Genomic DNA, 26,703 nt, shown 5'->3' with positions numbered 1-26,703 from the left:
AAACTTATCTATGGAGGGCATCATCAAAGCAAGAGGAAACAAAAAATATGGAAAAGAATTCTTTTGGAATGATTTTAGTTTTTGATATTTAGTTAATATGAAAAATCAGACTATTGTAATTTCTTTTACTTATTTTCTCTTTATTTTTACTTTTATTCTGACCTTTAGTGTGTATATGTGTGTGTTTGAGGGAACAGTGGTAAGAAGTGGGGAGGGCCACTATATAACTTTTCAGAAGTTAAGGCCTATAAAGGCCTTAAATGGGTCCAACTGGAGGTAAACAGATTAATAGAAGCCTATCTCAAGTATAGGAAGTTTATCCATTTCTTTCTTTCAGTTACTCTACAATCCGTCACCAATAGAGATTGGCGCTCTGTTCTTTGGACACATCATTTTGGCCTCAGTAGAAAGCCTTTTACCAATTGGAGTTATGCCATCAACCTATATGGAGAGAATGTAAGAAATATCACTGTGGAAGTTATGACTGTATTTTCTGTAATAATGTTGAAGATGTCAGTAAAGATTCATTGAATATTCTTTATGAGAACTCATAAGAGACATTTGTTTTGATCTCAGAGCAAGTTCTAATTCTCCACAGCAACTGGTTGTTTATCTGATGGGCACTGTGAAATCATGATAACGCGTATGTTTCCTCCTTTGCATTGACTTTCAGAAAGACTAGAACCCACTTTCCAGCCCAACTCTGAACTCCTGCATGGGGCATTAAAATTATATGAGCCTATCTTATCCTTTCTTTTCTTTAAGATGAAAATTTATATATTAATTTTTCTTAGTATAAATGTAATACATATTTAGTGAAAATTTAGAAAAATACACAAATGGATAAAAAATATGAATCATGATAGAATTTTTATGTATATCCTCAAATGACCTGTTTTAACTTCCTTAATTGCTTATTTTGTTTTCTATTTTGTTTTGCATACTAAGTATATTTTTGTAAGCTAAACTAAATGTTTTCTGGAACAAGGCAGAGTATAGTGTTCTGATTTCTGTAATTTATTGACCAGAGTATTATAGAATGCTTTGTTAATTGTCCCAATTTACCAACTGGAGTTATGCCATATACATGTGAGCATCCCAAGTGGTACACTTACCTATTCTAAGAAGAGTAAGGTCTGTGTAGTTGGCCCAACAGCTGCTAAATGGAATTGTTGTATTTCCACCAAGACCACTGATTTGGTTGTTATTGGAGTCCTTTAGTATGGCCTTCAAAGTCAGTGAAGTAATCCCAACTGATACACAATTACCCTAAAGAAAAAAATTGTAGAGAATTATAATTGTCCTATTTCCATGCTTTTCTTTTTAAATATGTGAAACTTAATTTTTTAAAAATGCCTCAGTACAAACTTAAAATCTGCAGAAGCTCCTTTTCTTACACAAAGAGTTCACAAACTATGGGCAGTGAAGCAAGTCCATCGAAAAGGAACATTTTTAAAACAGTAAAAGATGATATCCCTGGGTATTAGTCCAACTTCTAAGGGGCAGTGCAATCCTCAGGTTGCCAGCGTACCAGGACTAGTGATGTTGGCTCATCCTCCCAAATTTATGGCTTAATTCCTTCACTTAAATAAAGCTTTGAGTTATAACTTACATCAGAATCTACTGCCTTTACTGAAGGCTGCTGAGAAAATGGCTGTCCTAGCTGTTCTGCCACCGGCTGAGTGATCACCCAGAGCGAGGACACGAAAGCCACGTGGTGAACAGGAAAAGCAAACCTCTCAACTGGTTGGGCAGTCACCTGTGATGGGACATGAGTGTGCAGTGGTTTTCACATAATAAACTACATTCAGTAGCAAAGTCATCTTAGCCAGACGAAGTGTAATATTCATTGTTTATTCAAAAATATGTTCAATATGTGAAGTTCATATTATTACAATATTTCCTCTACATGAAATTCATGAAGCATTGTTATAAATATTCAAAGCAAAGCACATTTTATACCACTAAATAATCTTTTAGAAGATATGCTCCTTTTTCAACTACTTTATCCTTTTAGTGATACCATAAAAAAGTCAACAATACATTAGAAAGACATGCTCTCTAAATTATTATATTGAAATAAAAGAGGGTTAAAATAAGAAATAAGCAAAAAATTTTTAAATAGTAAAGATGTATTTTTTAACTTGCCTTTTCTTACCTTAATCCAGCCAGGATCACTTGGGCTGGGGATAGGATCCGTAATAGACATGGAAGAGATATTAAACCCAAGGATACTACTGGTTTTTCCTGAAATTACAGCTTGTCCAAGAGAACCAGCAATTTCTTGGAGTTCAGATAATTGCATCTGACCTATGGAAAAACAGTATCATAACACGTGAATTATAAGAATCCAGAATTGTGAGAACACTCGAGAGCTTTTCACTTTAGTTTTTGTCTGCACTGCTCCAACCACATAATAGAATTCTACAGTTTTCTAAAAGCACATGAGCTAAACATGACAAAGTCATATTAATGAGGTTAGGAAAATGAAGAATGCAGTAGAATATACTTTTAAGCTAGAATGAACAGAAAAACAAAGGTAGATAAAATAGATACAAGAAAAATGAATGAAAGCATAGTGTGGAAAAATACATAACTTAATTTAATACTTCCCCATGCCATTCTTTGTTTAGAAGTGAAGCACCATCATGCAAGTCTATCACCACATACCGTTTTTAAAAAATAGAGTGTTAATTTTGGACTAGAAGGAAAATTAGCATCACCAAATCTATACAATGTTATGTTAATAAGTTGCTGAAGTCAACATCAAATTACTCACAGATTATTACTTGTTCTGGACATTGACGATTTTCAAGGTTAATTTTAACACTATGGGTAGTTTCTATTCTCTTTTTCTAGCTTGAAGGTCCTCTTAAACCTATTGCTCCCATAATGCTCCTTACCTTATTAAGTGGTACCTCTATTCATCTCTTTGTCAGAAGTCTGGTACTTTTGCTTGATTCTTCTACTTCACCTCTCCCCCACAGCATATAATCAAGTACCAATTTCTATATCTCTCTGTTCCCACTGTCAAAATCCTAGTCAAAGCTGTCATCAGCAGAGTTACTAAAACAGCTTTTAAACTGGCTTTCTTGTATCCATTCTCTCCCCTTTCCACTCCATTCTATACACTGTAGGCAGAGTGATCTTTTAAAGAACTGTAACCAGGATATCATTTTGGTAGAGTGTAGGCCTAGCCAACCCCTTGTTCCTAGGTACCCAGCACCTTCTATATGCAGAGTCCTGCCTTGAGGACTCCAGTCATTGCGTTTCTTCCATTACGGCTAAACCAGGAAGAAGGCAATATCCTAGGGCAGTGGGTCTCACAAACATGTTGAAAATCACAGGCTTAAGGAATTTCAGTCCCTGTCAGTTTAAAGGTTTCTTTTGGTTGACTCAGACTCTCTTGGATAAATGCTCAGTCTTTCAGATTCCTCCTTCTCTCCCTACTTCCTCTACCGGCCCTTCTCCAAGATGGCTTCCCAGGTATGAGGGCTCACGTGACCTAGTTGTAGCAATACAAAGGTGCTTCATATCCATACATTACTATTACGACTTGTTCTCACTGGTTTTTGGCAGAGTGGCACGTCTGACCTGTCTGAATTGTTAACAGGTTCTCTCTGACTGACATGTGAAGGCATCCATTTCCGCTGCCTGCCACGTAGAAACCAAAGACCTTAACTTGAAGAGCTCTTATTCCTGACTGGGCTCTGCTTATCCACAGGTCCCCCAGTACTTAAGTAAGCCCTTTCTAGAACATCTGGGAACTTCTGGATATCCTGACACTAGTAGTGTGAATAAAGGCTGTGGGGAGCCAGAAGTATTACTACATGCACATCTTTCTTGCCACTTCCCCATATTTTGCTATGAAATTGCACCATGCCAAAGTTGTAGGGCTTTCCTTGAGATTTGAAACCCAATCCCAGTCCGTGTCTGGGAAGCAGGCCATTAGCCTGTCCCTCCCCCTGCCCCTATCTCCATGTTCTTAGACTGTATTATACCTATCTGGATAAATTTCACTAACAAGATAAAACTGCTTAAAGGGGATAGGAGGGTGGAAGAGGTTGTGTGTGAGGAAATTTTGATCACATATAGGAAATAAACCCCAGTTTCTTTGGACATCTGGGTGGCTGGTGTAGTAAATACTGGACTCTGCTACATGTAAAGGCTTACCAGGGATTTCTAAGAGTCGGTGAGCAATCTGTATATGTACCATGGACCCACTACAACTCCTAGACTAAATTAACAGACTACATTGAGTCCAAAGCCCTAACCTTGTTAAGTATAAGGAAATACAGGGCTGAGGAAGGAAAGTAACCTATGACTGGGCAGAGAACACCGTGGAAGATCTGGTAACAACACAAGCCTGTGCTTCTTGTTTCCTTCAACAACAAGAGTTGATTGGCACCTCCCACCACTCACGCAAGACTTTCCAAAGGCTTATACCCACAAGGGAAGAACCTTTTGGCTGCCTAACTGGTGGATTCCAGCTAGGAATTGTGGCGGGTGCATACGGTCAACACTGAGAAGCAAACCTCCTGGGGAAATGAGTGATGACCCCTAGTGGCAGAAGATGAGAACTTCACCCAGTACCAGGTTTACAAGAGAGCCTGGGAGTTTAATGAAAAATATGCTGGACAGAGATAGGGCAGATTTGCATTCTCTGAGTCTGAAATTTAAACAGTTTGGAGACTTTCTTTAAGAAAAGGAATGTGAAAAAGTCTTATTTTTGCAACTTTTATAATAACAGTGAATGTGACCACATTACTAAATGGACCCTTCTCCCACAGCCTTGAAAGTTAAAGCCCCTCCCAGGACTTGTACAAGTTGTAGGGGAGGAAGACATTTCCTCTATCCAAAGTGGGTTCGTCTGGCCAGAGAATGAATTAAATGCACAAGAGACAGAATAGCAAGAGAAAATTAAACAAAGCTTTATGAGGAACCATGGCCCGGGGTCTTTCTTCCGGAAGGAAGAAAGGGCACCGAAGGAGTGGGGTGCACAGAGTGGTTATATACCCTGAAACAGGGTGTTTTACATATGATTGAAATGTCCCTCCCACAATAGTCACAAGATTGCCCTGTCAGCACAGTGCTTGATGGACACAGCAGGAGGCAAGTCTATTGTCTTGAGCTGGGTGGTCACAGGTGAGCGCAGCAATCAGTTCCTAGCCTAAGGAAAGATGCTTAATCCTTAAAGAAATGCCAAGGTTGGGAGGGGGAGTCGATCATGGGAGATTACCACACAAGTACAGTAAACAAAATGCAGATTTAAATCCTTGCCTTCCCCATTGATTAAGAGTTTCTAGAGAGAAGGTCATCTCCTTTCTTCCTGGTACAGAGAGGGAGGCACCTTTAAAGATAGAGATTTACCTTACAAATGTAAATATCTCCTAACAAAGGGCAAGCAAGTTCCACTCTTCAGAGCCTCCTTCCCTGTCCCTGTTTATCAAAAGCAATCAGCCTCAAATAATCCTCATGCCAAAGAGACATATCTTGGGGTGGCCATTTTCAGGTCCCCACAAAGTGAAGGGCCTTGAAGCTTAAGCTTCATTAGCTGGATGGTAATCTTCCTCTGACAGAGACTCAGGTCTCATCTTCTTGGGGAGGAGTTTGCCTGGGTAAGACCTGTGCTTCACCGCTGGAGATGATGGCATGGTTGGGACTTAGCAGCTGGGGATGGTTTTCATGCCAGGAGGCCGGGAAAGTTCAGTTACACCTCAAGAGCGGCTGTGCAGAGCAGAGATCACCCACCCTGTAGCAGAGACTATGAAGACAAGAGGGCAACATAAGGGTCTGAGGTCAGAAAAGCCCCCTTGGTATTCAGCTACCAACTTGGGCTGACAGAGAGGAAGAAAATCTGAAAAGCTGAACATTTACCCAAATGCCCAAACTGAGTTACTCTAAGGAAATAATTTAAAGCAGCAAAGATACCTCTGATGGGACAGCTGAGTTTATTTTTATCTCTGATACCTAGGAAATGGGAGTATGGGGAATGAAGGACAGAGAAAGGGGTGATTGCTGAGGAGGCTGATTAGGTCAGCCGCAGGAATTAAAGATAGAGCACATTCTTGCATATTTGCAATTGTTAGGGTAAATTGGTGACTTGACTACCAAAATCTAACCCACCACTCCGCTGCTCAGAATCTGCGAGGGTCTATTCTTTTCTTTAGGAAAATCCACAGTCCTCCTGTTAGCTTACAAAGAGGAGAGCTTCTTTTGGTTTCCTCCGATCTAGCACTTGTGTACTTCTCAACCTCATGTCCAGCAGCCTGCCCTTCCTGGTTCCGTCCACTGTGGACCTACTGGACCTTTTCCAGTTCTTCTAATGCACCAAATTCTCACCAACTATTTCCTCAGCCTTGAACATCCTTACCCTCCTCTTTTCATTGACCAACTCTTTTCATGATTAATCTTTCAGCTATAAGATCACTTCCTTAGGTCACCTCTCAGGTTTTTTATATTACGTCAAATCCTTTTGTTGAATTTATTAATTGCTTCAATCACAAAAAAGAGGCTGCAGTTCCTTCAAAATTCCAAAATAGTTTGGGATTACAGAAGCAGGAAAAGGGTTTCTAGGCCCTTACAGGGTTCAGGATGTGGGGTTGGTGGGAATTCCTGAGGCCAGGTTACCAGGCCCTGATAGGGTAATTTGTGGATGTGGATTCAGTAATTATGTTCTGCTATTTCAAATATCTACTTTTCATACCTGTGGTGTCATTGCTTATGAACTGAAGGGGAGGATCTCCAATCTCCAACTCAACTGTGAGTGCCATGGATCTCTTCCTCCGCAGACGCTCCCCTCGTATGATTTTGCTGACACGGATTTTGTCACTTGGTATCTTTAGGAACAAGGCGAGATTTCTAACCAGATTAGGAGAGCTATAAAAGTCATCTTCTGTTACAGCAGGTAATTGGAAAGAAACAAATATGACTGCAGTGGTGTGGATTTCAACAGGTATAGTTCCTTTAACCAAAAGGTACAGCATCTGGTAGGTTCTATCAAAGTAGTTTTCACCAAGGACAGTGGAATTCAGCTTAGGAAGGAAGTGCTCTATGAAGGAAAAAAGCCAAAACAGCGCAGTTAAACATATTTATATTATCACAATTACCATGTAGTATTTAATATTTGTTTAAATTTAGGAAATTCTGAAAAAGTTCAACATTATTATTCTTTCATAGGAAAGAATGCATATTAAAAACAAAAACATTTATAGAACTGACATGCAAAATTAAAGTCAATCTTTAAATAACACCATTAATAATTAATAATACCATTAATACCAAACAATAAATTTATACATTAAATTTATTTTAAAAAACAATTAGCTTTAGGCATAGTATAAATGACAAAATCTAATTATGAACCCAGGAGCCATATTGTACTTGTAAGGTTATTTACATGCTGAGAATTTCAAAGCCTTGACCAAAGGCATTTGGTAATTTAAAAACGTAAATTTAACTTTAATAGCCATCTACTTTATGCAGCGCTGTATACAAATGCTAAGGAGTATCTACAATTCTGTGCTTCTGTTTTTACCAAGGACGAAAGTATGTAATACAAATGAAGCATATATTAAAACATCCCAGAAGGATCTTATATCAATGAAAAAGGTTTACGTTTCAGCCTGAAAAATCTTTGGTTAATGCAAAACAAATTCTACTAGGGAACTGAATTTTGTAAAGGTGATTGAGGTTATTATATATAAAATGAATGAATATATATGCACGATTTTATGGCAGAGTATCAACAATGTCTAAGCGGTAATAAATCCACTAATACATATTGAGCCCAGACAAAGGCTGAATTGTATAACAGCACTGGAATGAGACGTGCAGTTTCTCCCCACATTTCAGAGTAAGGCTTACTAAGAACAAGAAAGTAAAATTTTAGAAAGAGGGATTTCTTATGAATATAATAGACATTCATGGCAATGGCATTAAGAAGCCATTTCATTATTACTATATATTTCTTTAATATCTACTAGTATAAGTTCTAGATGCAATTTGGTTTAAACATTCTGTGAATCTGAAGAAAGTGCTTTTGAGTTATAAATGGAAGCTGCTCTCAAGCTACTTTTAGAGGTGCACACACCATTTATCTTAGGTAACTTTCCATGTCTTCACAGTAATGGAAGGAAGCAGAGACATAAATAATAATAAAACAGTTTGAGTAATTGAAAACAGTATGTATAGATTCATAATACAGGGATATTATTTTGCATTCCAAGTGCCAAAGCAAAGTGTTCATTTAAAAGCAATGCTATATCAGAAAAAAAAGAATCTGGGCCTGGCCTGGTGGTGCAGTGGTTAAGTTGGCACGTTCCGCTTTGGCGGCCCGGGGTTCGCTGGTTTGGATCCCGGTGTGGACATGGCGCCACTTGGCAAGCCATGCTGTGGTAGGCGTCCCACATATAAAGTAGAGGAAGATGGGCACGGATGTTAGCTCAGGGTCAGTCTTCCTCAGCAAAAAGAGGAGGATTGGCAGCAGATGTTAGCTCAGGGCTAATTTTTCTCAAAAGAAAAAAAAAAAAGAGAAAAAATCTATAAGAGGGCAATGGTGATACTGTTTTTCAGCCCTTCGACACCTCTGTAACCAATTCCCTGTATTAAATTCTGGCTGTTGAGAGAGTTTTTATTTTCCTGTCTTGAATGATAGAGTACTTAGTACCAAAAGAGCTGTTTTAAAAAAGAGTTAAATTCTATGAAAATTAAGCCGTAAATATGTGCAACAATTTGTATATAAAAAGAGGTAACACTGACTTTCTTAGCTATAAGGAGGCAACATATCATGATGGTTAAGCGCCTGGGTCCTAGAGCTAGACCGTGTGTTCTAGTCCTTGCTCTGCCCTTACCAGCTTTGATATTGCCAGGGACTGAACTGTGTTCTCCCAAATCATGTGGCACCCTGATCTTGTACCCACAGCCTCCAGAACTGTGAGAAAATAAATTTCTGTTTGTAAGCCACCAGTTTATGGCATTTTGTTATGGAAGCCTGAGCTAAGACAGAGACCTTGGCAAATTACTTCCCCTCCTTGTGTCTCATGTCTCACTTTATGCATCTGTGCCTACCTCATAGCATTATTATTAGGCTATGGTAACAATGATTTATAATATACAAAGCACTTAGAACAGTGCTTGACGCATAGTAATGTCTCTGGAAACATTAGCTAGACATATTATTAACAGAAATAGGACTTCCTCCATAGATGGTAATGAAAATGGGTTATCCATTCATACTCTCATGTCTAGCTTATATTATGACCTACAGTACACATTTATGCAATTATTACCTAAGATTATGAGGCACATCTAAAAATGATAGTAAGTAGCACATGTGGAATGGAATGTATTGACCTTATCACTACCCGGTTTAACCAAAAGACTTCAATGAGTGGTGATAAATCCTGGTTTTTCAAATATTAGTAAGTGGCTAAGTTTAGTCTCTTCCATATATTTCCTTTAAATCCAGAGTTTACTTTATCATATTTACTTCATGGTGTTCAGCTGATGTTATACTAGCTTTCTTGGCAATACTTCTGGTGATTGCCAATGAATTTAGGCTTGACCTCTTTGAAACAGAAGTAAAGCAGAAATAGGATAAAATTTCTAAGCAAAATCTCCCCTGTATTCCATAGGAATAACTGAACTAAATGTGTAGAATGTACACGTTCTCAGGGGGCAAACGAACATCCATCATACACAAAACCTTGTGTCTGCATGTGTGCAGGTGGGTGAGAGTTCCATCAGGAGTGATCTTTCAGGACACACATGTTACAGATGAACACATCTTAGTCTTTGGTGGATTATGGCTAACAACCTATTTTCTCTTGCATTTGTCAATGGCTATGGAACTAAAAATAATAATGAAACATTACAAAGAATTTTATACCTAATTAAGTACATAGACTGTGTGTACTGTATTTTTCTGAGGAAATACCTGTATGCAGATGTCTGTTAAGTTCACAGTGTTTCTGTTGGGAATTCCACACTGTATTTTTGGGGCAGACCAATGTGTTGTTCACATAGACATCCAAACGCTGAAGTGTGGGGAAAAAAATTCCTACCAGAACAGCCTGTTAAAAATAAACATTTCTGTGTGTTAAGAGAATAGTGAAACAGAATATTTAGAATTTAGCACTTAAAAAATGTCTTCAACTATATATACCTTCTGTAAAAAATTAAAACTAAGTTATATGGATTTAAGATAAATGTTGAGCTAAAATTTTTACATAGACTCACATTCAACCATTCATATAGATGTCACAACTTCTCTTAATCGATGATTCTCAGCAGAAAAGTGTAATGTAAGAAAGAAATTATTAGAACAGTATCTGTAAATCAAAGAAAGTGTTCCTTCAAAAGATAACAAAGTTATCTGAAATACAGACCTTCAACTCCAGGGTAGGAGGAAATGGGGAATTCAGCAATGCTCATAATGCAATCACACAACTTAATGTTGAAAAAAATGCTTATCTCTGAGAAAAATTTGGTAGTAAGACTGATAAAAATCAGTCAAAATAACTATCCTCTCTGATTCCATTTTGCTCACTTTTCATGTTTATATTCTCCCCATTTCATGCTATCAGATATAATCACAGTAAGAAGACTGGCTATTGCACAAAGGGCAAGGAGGAGTTAAGAAGGGTCTAATAAGCTATACATAGTTTTGGAATCCTCTTTTGAGATTGTCTACAGAGGCTCAGAATATTATCAGTCACATGACTTTGTAGTTATCATTCTTAATTTTAAAATTAAAAATACTCTCTTTCATTAAAACATCCAGTGCCTATCTGAGCCAGACACTATTCTAGAAGCTCTCAACAGTCCCTGCCCTATTTGAGCTTACATTCTGGAGTGAGAAGAGAGGCAATGAATAATAGAAATAATGAAAAGTAAAGGATGAAGCATGTTAGAAGGTGGTAAGTGCTATGGAAAAAAGAAAAGGTAGATCAGGGTACGAATAAGTGGGAGAGCCAAGCGAGAAGGGGAGGCCAATCGAGAGAATGGGAGTTGAGGAGATGAGGCAGCCACCTGGGGTAGTATGTTCCAGGCAGACTCAACATGTGAGACATAAGCCCACGTGGCAGCATGTGTAGTGTGCTGAGGAACAGCACGGAGCCCAGTGTGGCTGGAGGAGTAGAATAGGTCAGAGAGCTAAGGGATGGGGGAGATTCTCACGGGGCTTTGTAGGCCATTGTGAGGATTCTGGCTCTGTACAAAGACCAATAGGGAAATTATCGCAGAGTCTGGGACAAAGGAGTGATCTGATATGACATATTTTGAGGGTATCTCTGTTGCTACTGAGGTGAGAATAGACAGTAGAGGGTGGGAAGGTAGGGCAGGAGGAGGAGTTGGGAGGCGATTGCCTTAATCCAGAGAGAGAGAATGTTGGCTCAAACTGGATGGTAGCACTGGAGGTGGTGAGAAGTGGTCAGATTCTGGATATTTTGAAGGGAGATTTTAACAGGATTTGCTGCTGGATTAGATGAGGAATGTGAGAGAAAGAGAGGAATCAAGAATGGTTCCAAGGTTTTATCTTGGGCAACTGAAAAGATGGAACTGTTATCACCTGAGAATGGGCAGGGTCTCCTTTCATTACTCCTCTCTCTGCTCCATCTTATCAGCATCCTTTCTGCACGTTCCTAACCCTCTGGGACTTTCAAGTCTCACACTCTTAGAAAAGAAAAATCTATATTACAAGACTACTGCTTAACCTCATACTCTTTTCCCACTGACAAAGTACATATAAATTTAATCATCCCAGCTGAATTCAGTTTGTACAAGGATTTGACATTATTGAAGATATTTTAGATAACTTGCTTGATTTCTGAAGTAAATTCCAAAGGTGTATTTCTGACATATGAATATAACAGCAGCATGGAAGAATGAATATATAATTCCAAGTGGCCAGTTTTAGATGTCACTATTTTATGTGAGAGTTCAGGTTTGCTTGCTGATCAAACAAATCATAGGCCTCGCTGTCACACCTCAGACACAGAGCAGCACAATCGAGTGCATATGAGGGAGAGGGGTTTGGTACTCATCCGTGCTCTCAGGCTGATGAAACCTTCCGGACTAATAGTATTTTCAGTAATACCCTGCTGGTCCTTGAAATTGAGCTGTGAGGCTCACGATGTTTGAGAGAACAGGGGAGGAGATCAAGTCCTTAGCAGATAGAAATATACGTAAACAATCAACACCGAGAACTCTTAAGAAATTATTTCTATCTTGCCTTACCTTGTTATGGTCAACATTAAGCAACATCAGTCGAAGATTCTGAGGACTGGTGCCAGTGAAGTAAACTTCATAAGAGTTGTTCAGAGCCACGATGCTATGAAATAGGGACAGTCTTCTCTGGCATGTGTATCCGGAACACCAGCCATGATCCTGGGGGCCTACAGCCACACAAAATGAAAGTTCATGTTCCGTATTATGAATGTTATTAGTGCAAAGTCTGAAGAGTAACTGTATTAAAAGTAAATTGCAGGGGTCAAGTCCAGCATTTATAGCCATTGTCCACCCACCCGTCAACCAGTGATCTAAGGTATTTCTCAAACCTTGGCTTAAAAAGGAAGTCAGGGAAGCAAGTCCTCCGCAGTCCCTTTGCTTTTACACTGCTCAGGTAAGAAGCGTAAATTAGTGTGCTGAGGATTTGTACTGGAAGGTCATTGAAAGAAATAGTAGATTTACATGTTTCTGTACTTTAATAATAATATTTAAGCCCAGGTCACATGGTGAGGAAGAAAATGCTTGATTCTCTCTCCTACCTATCAAATGTGAGTTTGGGTGGGGAACCAACTTTCTCAGATTCTTTGCTGAGAAATATGCTGTAACAGAGTTAATTTGTTAAAAGGAGAGCCTGAACTTGGAAAACATGGACACTTGTATGCCTGAATTATTGATTCATTCATTCTTTCTTTCACTTACTCACTTTGTAAATTCAATAAACTCTTAAATTTGTGTTTTATTGTCTTTAATCTTCCTTCCTTTTTTATTTTAATAAATTTTTGTTAAAGACTGTGATTATATGTTCTATTGGAAGGTCATCATCATTAATGAACTGAAGCAATCTGGGAAATAACATTCCATTAAAGCCTCTACAAAGCCAAAAGATGGTGGATGCTTTTCTACTTGAATCCAGACACTTCCAGAACAGGTGTAACGTGATTTCTGTAGCAAACTTCTCTATTTCCGTTCAGTTTTAAAGTGGCTGGGACTACACATATACAACATTGAGTGAGACATGGAATGATGAATTTTCTTGATGTATTTATTCATTAGCTTTGCTCAATTTCCTGGCTTACTCGGAATTATTATCAATATTTATAAATGAACTTCAAATCAATATAAACTTCTGAAGCTCAAGTAGAGCATAACCTTTCCCTTAGCATCCAAAATATAAGTCCTGCTTTTAAATACATTTTCTTTGTGGGGTTTGAAAACAAATAGAAAGAAATTTCTATGTATAAAATGAAAAATTTAGAGTGACGAAAGCCGTATTTTAAAAATAAATAGAATTGAATATTAAAGTGTAAAGGGAAACTTTAGTGGTATCCAATAACTTTCACCTTGGGAATTTTTTTCCCACCTAGTGTAGTGCACCCCAAGCCTCAGTAATTCTTCTAACACCTTCCTAATTTTTGCCCTGCTGTTATCATTTACTTAAGACTTTTATTTATATTGACAATGACTTTTTAAAATTCAAATTTATTTTAAAGATAAATGTCACGTCACTATTGTAAATGGGAAACTTGTATTGTCTTTCAGAAAAGGAAAATGTAAAAATAAACAGAATGAAATTTTTCTCCACCATATAAAACAGAGCAGTTTGAAAACATCTCCATTATTCATTGATTGGTCTAAAATTCTTCCCACATTCTCTCTGCTTTGTAAGATCTGAAAGGCAGCATTTGAAATTGGGTGGATTGCAGGTCTTAGAAACCAGGCAGATGGCATAGTGAGGCAAGAGAAGTGGAAAGAGACTTAAAATCATGCAATTTTGGGACACCCCGATTTAGCTCATTTTCTTCTAACACGTTTTTAAAAATGAATGTTTTTGTGGCATATTGGCCATTTTGTTGAATCTTAGAATATGTCAGTATGCGTTATGACACTGCCAGGGCAATAGAAATCTTTCTGCTCCAGGTTACGTGCCCCTTCAGCACTTGAAAGACTTTTAAGCCTCCTCAGGGACTAATCCTCAAGTCCTCAGTGCCATTTCAGGGATATACAACGAGTTCCTGCCCTCTGTTTTCAGTAGACTTTACAAGTTTATCTTATTTATTCAAAAAGTCCTGGACTTCTAAGCCGATCTGAACCCTCATGGAGACCACTGCCTTCCGTTTGTACTAGAGCTACCAATGACCAGAATGGAAGGAACCTAGGACTCTGGAGCTGGGCGAGATATTCTTGACAGTCCAAGGAATCAGGAATGAAAAACAAAACAAAACGTTGTTTCAAGATTGTCTTCCAAGAATTAATGAAAATGAAAAACAAGTAGGCTGAGAATACTCGTTCTCAAGTATTCCAAATATCACATGATCAGTTTTTTAATTTCTGTAAGACAAATTGTCTTTATGGATCACTCATTTTTTTTCTTAAAAATATTTATGCCACCTCATTACTATAGATACAAAGATCACTGAAGGAATACTTTCCTCCTCCTCTCCTTCTAATGGTCTATTTTGAATAACTGTCCTGGCTTTCTCATATGGGGGACTGCCGAGGAGTCAAGTCTCTCTGCTGCACATAGATCTTTCTTACAAACAGAAGGCAAAGAAGTCCTGATGTTTGCTAGTTTTATGTGACAAATAACTGACGAGCTATCTCCATTCAAGTAATGAAGAGCAAATGCTTTGAGTAACTCTAGTTTGTTTACATTGAACACCTACCATTAATGAGATCAACATAACCATTGCTCATTATAGCCACGGGTGAGAGTCTTCGAGTTTCCGTGTCAGAATCCAGGCTTTCAATAACCATCATTGCATATTCCATCCCAAAGCACCGATAGCTCTGCCATTCTGGAATGTATTTACAGGTTGAATCTCTAATAATTCCTAGAAACAAAAGTATATACATCTTAGCAATGAAAAAGAATCTCTTTGCAAAAGCATCCACATACTACCTTTTTCTTGTTATGTAAGATTAATAAATAGAAAACATAAGCTACTGATTGAGCACATCAATCATTAAAAATAAAAGATTGAGTGCAGCAATCATTAAAACAATTTTTTTAAATAAAAATAAAAACAATAAAAAATAGAAGTTTCATGAACTTGAGGACAAACAGAATAAGATCCAACGAACCTTTATAAGGTGCTTTCTCAGTGACAGGAATTCTACTTCCATTTGGGAATGTGAGCATCACCTTAGGAATTCTATAGTCTCCAATTCCAAACTGGCTATTTCCATTCCATTCATATTCTGCTTGAGGTATCACCGAACCAGAATTCCCCAGAAAGGAACCATCCATATCTCTAAGAAAAGATTTCCTTTTGGCATCACAAACCATGTCTACACAATCAGATGGATTCACCTTACTGTGGAGAAAAGGCGAAATATATGAACACTTAGATTTAATATCCCTCTCCTGTTTCTATCCGAAAAGAATTGATTGACTGAATCATATCATTTCTGAAAGGATTCAAAGTAGGACCAAGTAGCATATGTAATTAGCATTGTAATGAGGTCTGTTTTACATTGTGTTGATTTGGTCTGTTATTACGAATTCATTAACATTTCAAAAGGACAAGTTATACCTGTGGGATTTAAATTAGAATTTCATTTTGTTATTTCATATTGTGTTGAATGACAGAGCTCGCATTTGTGCATTCCTCACAATATACCAACATTGCCCTGTAGAGCAGGTGACCACTTACTCTGTTGTGCAGGACAGAAAAAATCCCTGTGTTGGCAGGGAAGTCTTTATATTTTCTCCCTTCCTTCTCTCTCTTTAAAAAAAACTGCATCCACTCTTTTATTTTTATTTTATTATTATTTTTTAAGGTATGCTTTTTGGTGAGGAAGACTAGCCTTGAGCTAACATCTGTTGCCCATCTTCCTCTTTTTTTTTTCCTCTCCCCAAAGCCCCAGTACATAGTAGTATATCCTAGTGTAAGTCATTCTAATTCTTCTATGTGGGATGTTGCCACAGCATGGTTTGATAAGTGGTGTGTAGGTCCTAGCCCAGGATCCCAACTGGTGAACCCTGGGCCACCGAAGCAGAGCGCGTGACCTTAACCACTCAGCCACAGGGCTGGCCCCCTTTCCTTCTCTTTTTCTACGGGTCTGTAAAAACTATAAAAATATTGCATGCTTACTATAAAATAATCTAAATGCTTAATAAAAGTTCAGTCCCCTTCATCTTCTTATCTCCAACTTTTACACTCTTCATCAATTGTAGAATAATACATATTCTTAAAGACTTGCCTGTGTATAGACAAACAGATATACTTGGATTATGGCTTTTAGGCTGCATATTTTAGTAACCATTCTGTAGATATTCAAATTGTAAGAGATAAAATACTATAAATTCATCATGCTGTTCAGCCAAAGAAGGTGTTCTACCTTCATCCTGAGCCACCTAGAGTGTTGATTTTTAACTGGTTATAATAATAAAATAGCTACATATAAGAATAAAATAGCTGCATATAATAATTTGCAATGTACTACACATTGTATAGTATGTATGGTATACAGCATACTTCTACTGTATCATGATATACACTATAGGAAAATATAATTTATTCCAGAGTTACAGCAGCAAACAATAGTGGAAAGCTCAGATCTGCTGGATAGTATTCACCATCTCTCTCCCTGTTGCTATAAGGGACACATGAAGCTATAAGTTATCTCTTCTATACCATATTAGTTTTGGAGATGATTTGAATACATATTTTGTAGTGCCTGTGTTCTTTGTGTTCAAATATGTGCAGAGTGCTTCTGTGAGCAAGTCTGTGAGTGCCTACTGGTACTCTTATATTATGGCTCAGGGCTTTGTCTTATTTCAGGTTCCAAAGAAACAGAGCCTGAGCTGTGGATTTTTGTTCAAGTGAGTTACTGAGGGAATCTTCTCAAAAAGGAAGGAGAGGGCCATTTAGGGCAAGGGAAAGAACAGGGAGATGACTATGGCCTGTAGACTGGCTTCAGTCTGGTACCACAGGATCACGAATTGCCCAGAGTTGTTCCCATCTAGAGACAAGGAAGCCAGCATTTTGTACTCCTGTATAAATTAGTTATTTTCCATGGACTGCAAGGAAGTGATGTAAGGAGAGCCTCAACCTCCCACAGCTATTCCTGTTTGGCTAAGAGCAATTTTCTGGAAAATAGGTTATTATTGGCCAACATTTAAAAAATCTGGGGACTGGTGAACTGCCTAGTAAAAGGGATCTGGGAGAGTGCCAACAGTATCCCATACAAGCACAGAACTCAAGGACACTATATCTTAAAGTGTAATATTTTCTTCATGACCTAGATATTAAAATTACATATCAAAGCTGAAAGAGTCAATGATAACTAAATAGGAGCTAGTAACTTTCTAGCGGGGAAAGGCTCTACTGAGCCAAAGAAGTTTGCAGTTTAACAGTCAAAGGAGGAGGTGCAGGGTTGTCAGCAAAACAAAATCAGATGAAATCAAACTATTTACGAAACATTGCATTTTTTCTAAAGAGACGTCTATCTAATTAATCAGGATTATTCCTTGTCTTCTCCCCATAGTGAAAATTGTCAAAGATCTCTAATAGAAAATTTCCTTCCTCCAGTGTTGTCTTACATCTAAATTCCTGGTCTGCACCTCTTAGGAGGAGCAGCAGTTATTGGCTATATTCTTTTAAGACTTAGAATCGAAGTGGCTCAGCTTCTGGAAATATTCTGACACCAGCTGACTTTTGTGATTGACAAAATCACTGTTCTAAGTTTCTACATATTCTCAGTCCCAGTGATTATAATGACTGACAATTAATTTCCAGCTACATGTTGGGGTGCACATGATAAGATATTTGAGAAGCAACAGGAAACAAAAGAGGTGAGCAAAAGGGAAGAAATGATAAAGATGTCTCTTACTCTGAATGACTATAGATTGAGAGATATTAATGTACAACACACTGCTGACCCAGTCTCTATCTTTTATGATTAATGATGGTATTATTTATGATGCACGAAAAAAAGTATAAAAAAACATACATATTAAGGCCTAGCTTCTTCAACTTAACTGAAAACACAAATATATTAGTCTTAATTTTCATAATGTTGATTAAAATTTTAACGAAATGAACAGTTACTTTAATATGGAAATCAGATCTATGGCAGGGGAAGAAAATAATGGAAAACTACAATGACAAGAAAGCAAAGACTGAGTTTTCATATATTTTACCTTACATCAGGCCTATGTATAAATATTTTTGATTGTTCCATAGTATCAACCAGCTGTATGTTCTTCACATGGATTGGATGCTGTAAATCCTCATTTAAAGGGTTAGTAATGAATACCACATTAGTTTCACCTGAACAAACATTTTTAAATCCAACAAATGTTGAATCTAAAACATAAATGATAGAAAAACAATTATTTTCTATAGAGAAAGTGGTAAAATCAGTTTCATTTCATATTTCACCAAACACATCATTTAACACTGCCTTGAACATGGAGCTTTTACCTTATGTGGCAGGTAAGTCCACCACTATTTGCGGTAGATTGTTGCCTCCCTATATTAACACCAGTGAGTAGGCCTCTCTCATATATTCTCTGGGCTTGGCATATTTTCTTTCTGATTTGCTTTGGACAATGGGACAAGAGTAATTGTGGTATAAACAGATCTGAAAGGTGCTTGCGTATTAGGGCTCACTCTCTCCCAGTGTTCTTGGGAAATTCCATGACTTTCAGCATGTGAATTAGCCTAGGAGACAAGTGGCTCAATCCTCCCCGTGACCCCAGCCAATGGCTAGCACCAATAGCCAGATATGGAAATGACACTGTCCTAGACTAACCAGCCCCTAGCCATCCTGTAAAGTGACGACAGCCCAAGGAATACTCCCAGGTGAGACCAGCAGAAGAACCAACCAGCTGAATAAGCCCAAATTGCCAATCCACAGAATCATGAGCTAATGAATGGTTGTTTCAAGCCTCTAAATTTTGGGGATAGTTTGTGAGGCAACAAAGGCTAACTGAAACACTATTATTCTCTTGGCTTCATTGCACATATCGTGTGGCCAAATGATAGAATTGACTGGATTTGAAAACTTAATCACCTTTGTGCTTAAAATTCAATAACTCAAAATAGAAAAAAGCAAAAGGTGACTCCAAAAATTCTTAAAATCAGTATGTGCTATGTACTACCCTGCTTGATTACATTTTCTCCCAAGAAGATACTGTATATGCATGAATATGAACCTGTAGATGAGAATTAATAAAATACCACAGAGCAGATGCTGTTTGTACCCTGTACACTCTCCTTTACCGGTCCAGTGTACCCATCTCTAGCTCCTGTAAGTGTTGGCTGCTAACCACTCACAGTTGCCTTCTCTGGAGAAATGCCCTTGACCACTTGACAACTCCCTCTCTCGAGAGATTATGCCCTCCTCAACACCACCACAAAGGAGTAGCCATGTCTCACTGGTAACGGATACAGAAGGCCCTCTTGCCTCAAGGGGGGAAAACTAAGGGGAGCGACTTCCAAAGTTCATGAAGCTGCTTCACTGCACAACGTCTGATCTGACTTGCTGGCCAGACACAGAGACCAAAGCTGAATTTCCGGTACACTACCATTCCTCAGGAAACCAAATAGTAAATTGAATTAAAATTGATTATGTCGGATTTCTTCTACTCTGGAAAGGGTAACAATTTATCCTGATTGGGATTAATTCCCATTCCTGGTATAGTTTTCCCTTTTCTACTTACAGGGACTCGGTTGGCACCACCACCCTAGGGCTCACAGAGTGATCTAACAGGATCCTGCATGCCATCACCCTGAACCAAAGAACACACTTTTAGCAAACGAGGTTCAGCAGTGTGCACATCACAGCCCTATACTGCAGCATCTGGAAACTGTCAGCCTAATAGACTGGTGGAATAGTCTCTTGAAGGCACAGCCGAGGTGCCAGCTTTGGAGATGACAACCTGCAAGAATATATTATTCATCTAAAACCAACAGCTATTAAATGGTGCTGAATTCCCAAAATATAGAAAATATGGGTATTGATGCAGGATGGGAGGAAGAATAACCTTGTTCAACAACACCCCTAGAAATCCACTTTGAAAACTTGTGTTTCCAATCATCTAATTTTAGGTTCTATGAGTCTGGAGGTCATGGTTCTCAAAGTAGGAGTGTTTCTACCAGAGAATATAGTAAGAAATCCAGCAAACATAAAGCTATGGTCACTCATGGTCCTTTGGGCTCCTTGTCAGCATATACCATTTGTCAGGGGTAATTGAGCCTGATCACTATGCAGAGGAAGGGGTGCTACCACATAACAGAGGCAGGGAGGACTATGTCTGCACTTGTATGACCCACTGGGGCTCAGGTCCTGTGTGGACTTTAACTGAGCAAGTACGGCAATCATGGCCTAACCAGGGAACAGTAACCTGGGCTTCATTACAACAGAGATGAGGAGCGTGGGTGAGGCAAGCCATCTTGACTAGCAGAAGTGTTAGCTAAGGAGGAGGGAAACTTAGAAACAGTGACGGAGGAGGGAGATGATGAATATCATTCACGGTCTTGGGACCAGCTATGGCAATGTGACCACTAATCTTCTTTTGATAACTTTTCTCGGAAATTGCGACCATCCAGAATCCTGGAGAAATCATGTCTTAGTGGAATAAACTTAATGTAACTAACTTAAGAAAAGAAGCAAGTAGATCTGAGTGGGCCAAGGATGGATTGAAGTGGATAAAGCTAGTGCACCCATCTCCCATCTCTGTGAGTATTGACTGCTAACAGCTCAGAGGGGCCCTCTTTTCCAGAGAATTAGCCTTGGTCAAACAGGAATGACATTGCCCAGGAAATTGAGGCTCTTCCCACAGGGGCAGATGTAGCCAATAACTGACTAACATGGGGGTAGAAATGGCTACCCCCCACCTAAAATGTGAGATCAACTCGGTGGCAATTAACATCCCAGAGCTCCCGGTGGGATCAAGTGAAGCTATTCTCCAGCTTATACCACACATCCTTGCTTAGCAGCTTCCCTTGTCCTGTTCTACTTCCATCCCTTTCTCCTGAGAGCATTTCTTCAAGAAAACACAGAAAAATCCTCTTCTAATGTTCTGCTTCCAGGGGACAGCCAAAGACAACCGTTATTCTTATATTTACCTTTTACGACTGTCTTATAAAAGAAGAATAGTTATTTGTGTTCATTCAAGAAGTTTTATTTATAAGGTTCCATTTTATAAAGATATTTTTATTCCTATATGATATTTATAATATTCCAGAGCATATTTTTAATTTATTGAATAACATATGTTCAACTAAAACTTACATATTATGTTAAATAATTTTTGGCAAGAGTATGCTCATTACAAGTTACTCAGTGCATTTCTGGCACTTAAAGTTCTGATGAGAATTAATATGTGAAAGCTTAGATATCTAATTCATTAAACCGCTATCTTCTAGGAGACACTGGTTAAAATGATCATGGCAGGGAGACTTGGAAAACTGAAGCAAAGAATGGCACAGTGTATTTAATGGGAAAAATGAAAATAATTGATATATTCACTACATTAATTTACATATAATTGTTACATATTTTTAAGGCGGCAGCCTGGTTCAGTGAAAGAGCAGCAGACTTCAAGCCAGAAGATCGTGATTCTAATCCTAACTCTGCCAGTAGCTGTGGGATTTTGGCAAGATTATATGAGCTCTTAAATTACATGAGTTTCAAATTTCTTCAGTTGTAAAAAAGGATAATATACAACTCTACTTATATGAAAGGGCTTTTACAACTTATAGAAACTAATTAACATTAAATCACCATACCAGTGGTTTTTCTGTTGTTTTAAAAAGAAAATTAAATGTCAATTCTTTAGTATATATACATTTTGCCAGGGAACCATTCTTCAAATCGACTCTGATGTCTGATTTCTTTGCTTGTCATATTGAGCAGATTCAAATACTAATTCATTTAAATCATTATTTTTTACTAACAATGAAACATGATTAGTTATACTCTATGTATTCTTGACGGAACATAATTGAGTAGATTTGTCAAAGACTATGTTTAAACTTGCCTGAGATGTCCAAAAGGCCACTGATGGCGTTGTAACTCATGATCCCCGCGTGGGGTTTCCGGGGTGCCATGTTATGTGCTGAAGCAAAAGTAGGCCAGCAAATCCCACTTCTCCCACCTTTTATTAAAAGAAGAAAGTTAATGAAATTTGAATATGCACTCATATGCACACCAAAATTAGAGATCTAAAATTTTCACCTGATAGCGGTCTAGAACTCCGGTGGGCAGCAGAAAGTTCAATATTGGGATCATCATTAGTTAGGACATCAGAGCAATTAAATTCAGGGCTACTTCCAACAATTAATGAGCTCTATTAAAAAGATTCAAATGGTAAAGCTTTAATAATAGCTTTTCCTTTACTGAATTCCACTGTAGCAAAACACAATGCATAAATTTGAGAAGTGCATCATTCATTAAACCAAGATGAAAAAGACGTGATTTTGCCCTGAGTGGAATGATATCAAAGTGGAGGGGGAAGACAGGCATGTAAATAATTTTATATAATGACATGTTCTGCTTCTATGATAAGAATATGTCCAGGGAACAGTAGGAACAAGAAGAGGAGGGAGTGTCAATACTACCTAAGCTGGTCCAGGAAAGACTGCACAGACGGCGTGTAAGTGAAAGTAACTGTGGCAAGATTAGCAGGTGATAACCTAGAAGAGGTGAGGGAAGCGGGGAGCAGAGGGAAGGACGGAGAGCTTCCTGGTAGAAGGCAATGAGAGCAGAGGCAGGAGGCTTGGACTAGCTGAGGGTAGAAGTCAAGGAGATCATTCGTACTGGTCCTTCAATAATTTTACCCTTCTCAGAGTCTCTCTTTCTCCTTCGTGTGGCTGTATTCATTCCTTACCTTGATTTGTACTGTTTTACTGGAAATTTTGTGAGATACAGCAGCTGGCATGTAAATCATCGAAGAAATGGCCATTCCATTGTCAACCAGGGTCACATTATAGATTTGCACACTCTCTGTGGTCTGTAATACAGCTTGTAGGTTACACAGTACAAAATGCACTCATAAAGGAAAATAGCCAATCACCATCTTGAATCAATTTACCTGAAAATAAATTCCGTAATCCCAGCATGTCCAAATGGTAAATCCCTGTATAAGAGAACATCCAGGAAGGCCGTCTTGGTTCATATAGATGCCATATAAACCTCCATGGGCTTCATTGTCAAACCACTTTTCCATGGGATTAGACTGACCTTGGAAGGAAACACAGCACCAGAGAATTAACATTACAAGTCATGTCATACAGTTTTATAAGCAGTATTGGTTAAAGTTAAAATTCCTTTAAAAATGAAATATATAATTCTGTTGCAAATTTTAACATGATGATCAAATATTTTTATGGTTCAGCCATTTATGGTTTATTCTAGTTAGTATTTACTCTTATCTTAGTTATCCTTTCAGTGTTACTCAGAATAATTGTATACTCATTTGCAAAAGTTTGGTTTAGTGTTAGCACCCTTAATTCATTACATCTGATTAAACTAAACATGAATTTCATTAGAAAGAGCATGAAGTTAGATTCAAACAAAGCTAGATTTGAAACACAATGATACCACTTGCTATCAGCAAAATGCTTCTCCTACACACCTTTTTGTTGCTTGTTCCTTCTGGTCATCCCATTTTCAAGTTGTGTCACTTCCTTACGAGGCTTTCTCTGACTACCTGATTCAAAGTAGCACCTCAGTCACTTTACACAGCACTTAAAATTTTTATCACTTGTTTTTTTTTTTAAAGCTTCAGTGCACGGTCGTGTATCCTAGTCGTTAGCTTTTCGTTCTCTATGTGAGCTGCTGCCACAACATGACAACTAACAGATGGGTGGTGTGGTTCCATGACTGGGAACTGAACTTGGGCCACGGCGGTGGGAGCACCGACTCTCAACCACTAGACCACCAGGGCTGGCTCTCACTTGATATTTTATTGTTGCTTATTTGTGAATTATCCACCTCCTCTCTCCTATTAGAATGTAAGCTTCCTGAGAGAAGACACTGTGTCTAGCTCATTCACCACCATACTCCTGGAGTCTAGAAGGTGCTCATTAAATATTTGTTGAATTAATGTATGCATGATCTTGGGAAAGTTGTTTAACTTTTTAGAACCTCAGTTTCCTCATATATAAAAAGTTTTAATGCCTACTTCAGGATCGTTTCAAAATGAAATGAAATGATTCACATAAAGTGCCTCGATAAATGGAAGCTATACTCATTACTAACATACAAGATAAGTAAAGCAGATTTTTATGAAAGTTTTACTTATGTCCATATCAGAGTAGTAACCTTAATAACTCCCTCCCAACTATGCATAAATTGGAGGATTGCCCATAATGAGCAGCACCACCTCCTAAGTTGTGCTTAGTACCAGCTCACTTGTCCAAGTCCCCCTGTGTCTGACTTCCTCCTATTTTCTATTGATTTTCCTTTGGGATTGACTTTTGACTTATGGTCTGCCTGGTTTCTATTTTGTTTCCTCCATAAGAAGGTGTTTGCATTGTCTCTTTTGGTTCCATACAATGCAGCCCCATGGACAAGTATGGCTCCACCCCTCGACCCAGCATGGGTCATAGTTCCCTTCACTATCCCAGCCTCTCACTTGTCTGGAAGATGGACTGAACAAGTTGATGTCCCATTCCAGGAAGTTAAACCCTCAATTCCTCTATGACGGCTCATATTTCAGTTGCTCTAAATCCAAAACCACCTTATAAACACTCTCAATTACTTAGGAATATCAAAATAGTCAGTGAAAAATGCATTACATGGTATTATACATATTGGTAAATATTCATATTCACAGATCATATGTGGATTTTCAAAAAAACCACAACAATACTTCAAAAAAGTTATAGAGGGGCCAGCCTGGTGGTGTTGTGGTTAAGTTCGCATGCTCCGATTCAGTGGCCAGGGCATTGAAGGTTCAGATCCCAGGTGCTGACCTACACACAGCTCATCTAAGCCATACTGTGGCAGCATCCCACATACAAAATAGAGGGAGATTGGTACAGATATTAGCTCAGGGACAGTCTTCCTCAAGCAAAAGGAGGCTTGGCAACAGATGTTAGCTCAGGGCCAATCTTTCTCATCAAAAAAAAAAAAAAAGGTTGTAGAGAAATTACATATTTAAAATCTTAAGTCAAAGAAAAGCCACTTTAAGCTGTTGGGAAGTAAAATAGCTAATAAGAGACTATATCAAGGATTCAGTTAAATCTGTTGACAAAGTTGTTTTAGTTCTTCAAAGCACATTTTGCACCAGAATAAAATTAGCTTAGGTCCAACAATTTTTCAATTTACAGAAAAAATGCTGATTCAAAGAATCTTAGAAATAGCTACAGAGATAAAAATGTGAACTGTAGAGGGATATAAATCTTTCAGAGAAAATTCCATTTCCCTTAACTAAGTTTCTCAAGAGGCAAAGCCTGCAGCTCTATTATTTTTTACTTTTTTGATCCGACAATTCATTTTTTATCCAATAATTCATTTACCTAGTTGAAAAGTCAGGAAGTTATAAAAAGTTATACAATAATAAGTCACCAGTCACCCTGTTCCCACTCACCTTCTATGACTTTTTGTTTTTACACTTTCAGCGTTTCTTTATGTAAACACAAATACCATACATATTCTTATTTCCTTCCCTTTCTTCCACAAAATATATTAGACACAACACAGTATTATATATACTGTTCTGAAACCTCCATATATCACTCTAGAATATCCTGGAGATTTCTCTGTATCAATATGTAGATATGTATCCTCTTCCTTCATTTTTAGAGGGGCCTAGTGTGCCAAGGTTCAGCTATATAACTAGCCCACCGTTATTGGACATAAGGTAGCTTTCAGTTTTCTGCTAGTACAGACAATGCCGTGATGAATAACCTTCTTCACAAATCCTCTTCCAACTGTTCTAGGGGCAAATGTTAGTTAGCTTACCAGAAGTGGGAATGCTGAGCCAAAGGGAAATGCCCTATAATTTTGGTAGGTATCGCCATATTCCCCTCTGTAGGGGTTGTATCATTTTGTCTTTTAACCAGCAACGTGTAAATGTTCTTGTTTCTCCACAGCCTTACCAAGAGATCAGTTGTTTAGTTAAATCTTTTTTGTTTTTCTTGAGGAAGATGAGCCCTGAGCTAACATCTGCTGCCAATCCGCCTCTTCTTGCTGAGGAAGACTGGCCCTGAGCTAACATCCGTGCCCATCTTCCTCTACTTTATATGTGGGACACCTACCACAGCATGGCTTGACAAGTGGTGCCATGTCCGCACCCGGGATCCGAACCGGCAAATCCCGGGCCACCAAAGAGGAACGTGCGAACTTAATCACTGCGCCACCAGCCCCAGTTAATTCTTAATTTTACTCATCTGATAGAGAGAAACGTATCTTAGAACTGTTTACGTTCTTTGATTTTTTCAGGCTTGCAGGTTTAACACGTGAACAATGAGCATTTATTCCTTTAAAGTGGAAGCATAAACAGTGGTGTGTCCCTAG

General features: G+C 38.3%; 1 protein-coding gene across 5 annotated transcripts in view; it reads right to left on the bottom strand.

Moving 5' to 3' along the window:
- Positions 1–26,703, bottom strand: part of PKHD1L1 (PKHD1 like 1) — a 150,364-nt gene that overhangs the window by 5,216 nt on the left and 118,445 nt on the right. For 2 of the 5 annotated variants that reach the window (XR_011543146.1, XM_070630830.1), the window contains exons 64-76: positions 23,273–23,421; positions 23,069–23,191; positions 22,417–22,528; positions 22,220–22,336; positions 18,374–18,539; positions 15,310–15,542; positions 14,892–15,059; positions 12,238–12,395; positions 9,938–10,073; positions 6,707–7,051; positions 2,159–2,310; positions 1,613–1,759; positions 1,116–1,269 (exon numbers count right to left, since the gene is read on the bottom strand). Coding sequence is in view for 3 of the 5 variants with exons in the window: in XM_070630830.1 (XP_070486931.1) it covers positions 1,116–1,269; positions 1,613–1,759; positions 2,159–2,310; positions 6,707–7,051; positions 9,938–10,073; positions 12,238–12,395; positions 14,892–15,059; positions 15,310–15,542; positions 18,374–18,539; positions 22,220–22,336; positions 22,417–22,528; positions 23,069–23,191; positions 23,273–23,421 (2,160 nt within the window). In the remaining 2 variants the exon portion in view is untranslated. Of the gene's footprint in view, positions 1–1,115; positions 1,270–1,612; positions 1,760–2,158; positions 2,311–6,706; positions 7,052–9,937; positions 10,074–12,237; positions 12,396–14,891; positions 15,060–15,309; positions 15,543–18,373; positions 18,540–22,215; positions 22,337–22,416; positions 22,529–23,068; positions 23,192–23,272; positions 23,422–26,703 lie in introns of those variants that run through there. The other 3 variants (XR_011543147.1, XM_070630832.1, XM_070630833.1) reach the window with 2 other exon arrangements.

Source organism: Equus przewalskii, chromosome 8, assembly GCF_037783145.1.
Source record: "Equus przewalskii isolate Varuska chromosome 8, EquPr2, whole genome shotgun sequence".
Lineage (NCBI taxonomy): Eukaryota > Metazoa > Chordata > Mammalia > Perissodactyla > Equidae > Equus > Equus przewalskii.
This window is presented reverse-complemented; position numbering and strand designations above follow the sequence as displayed.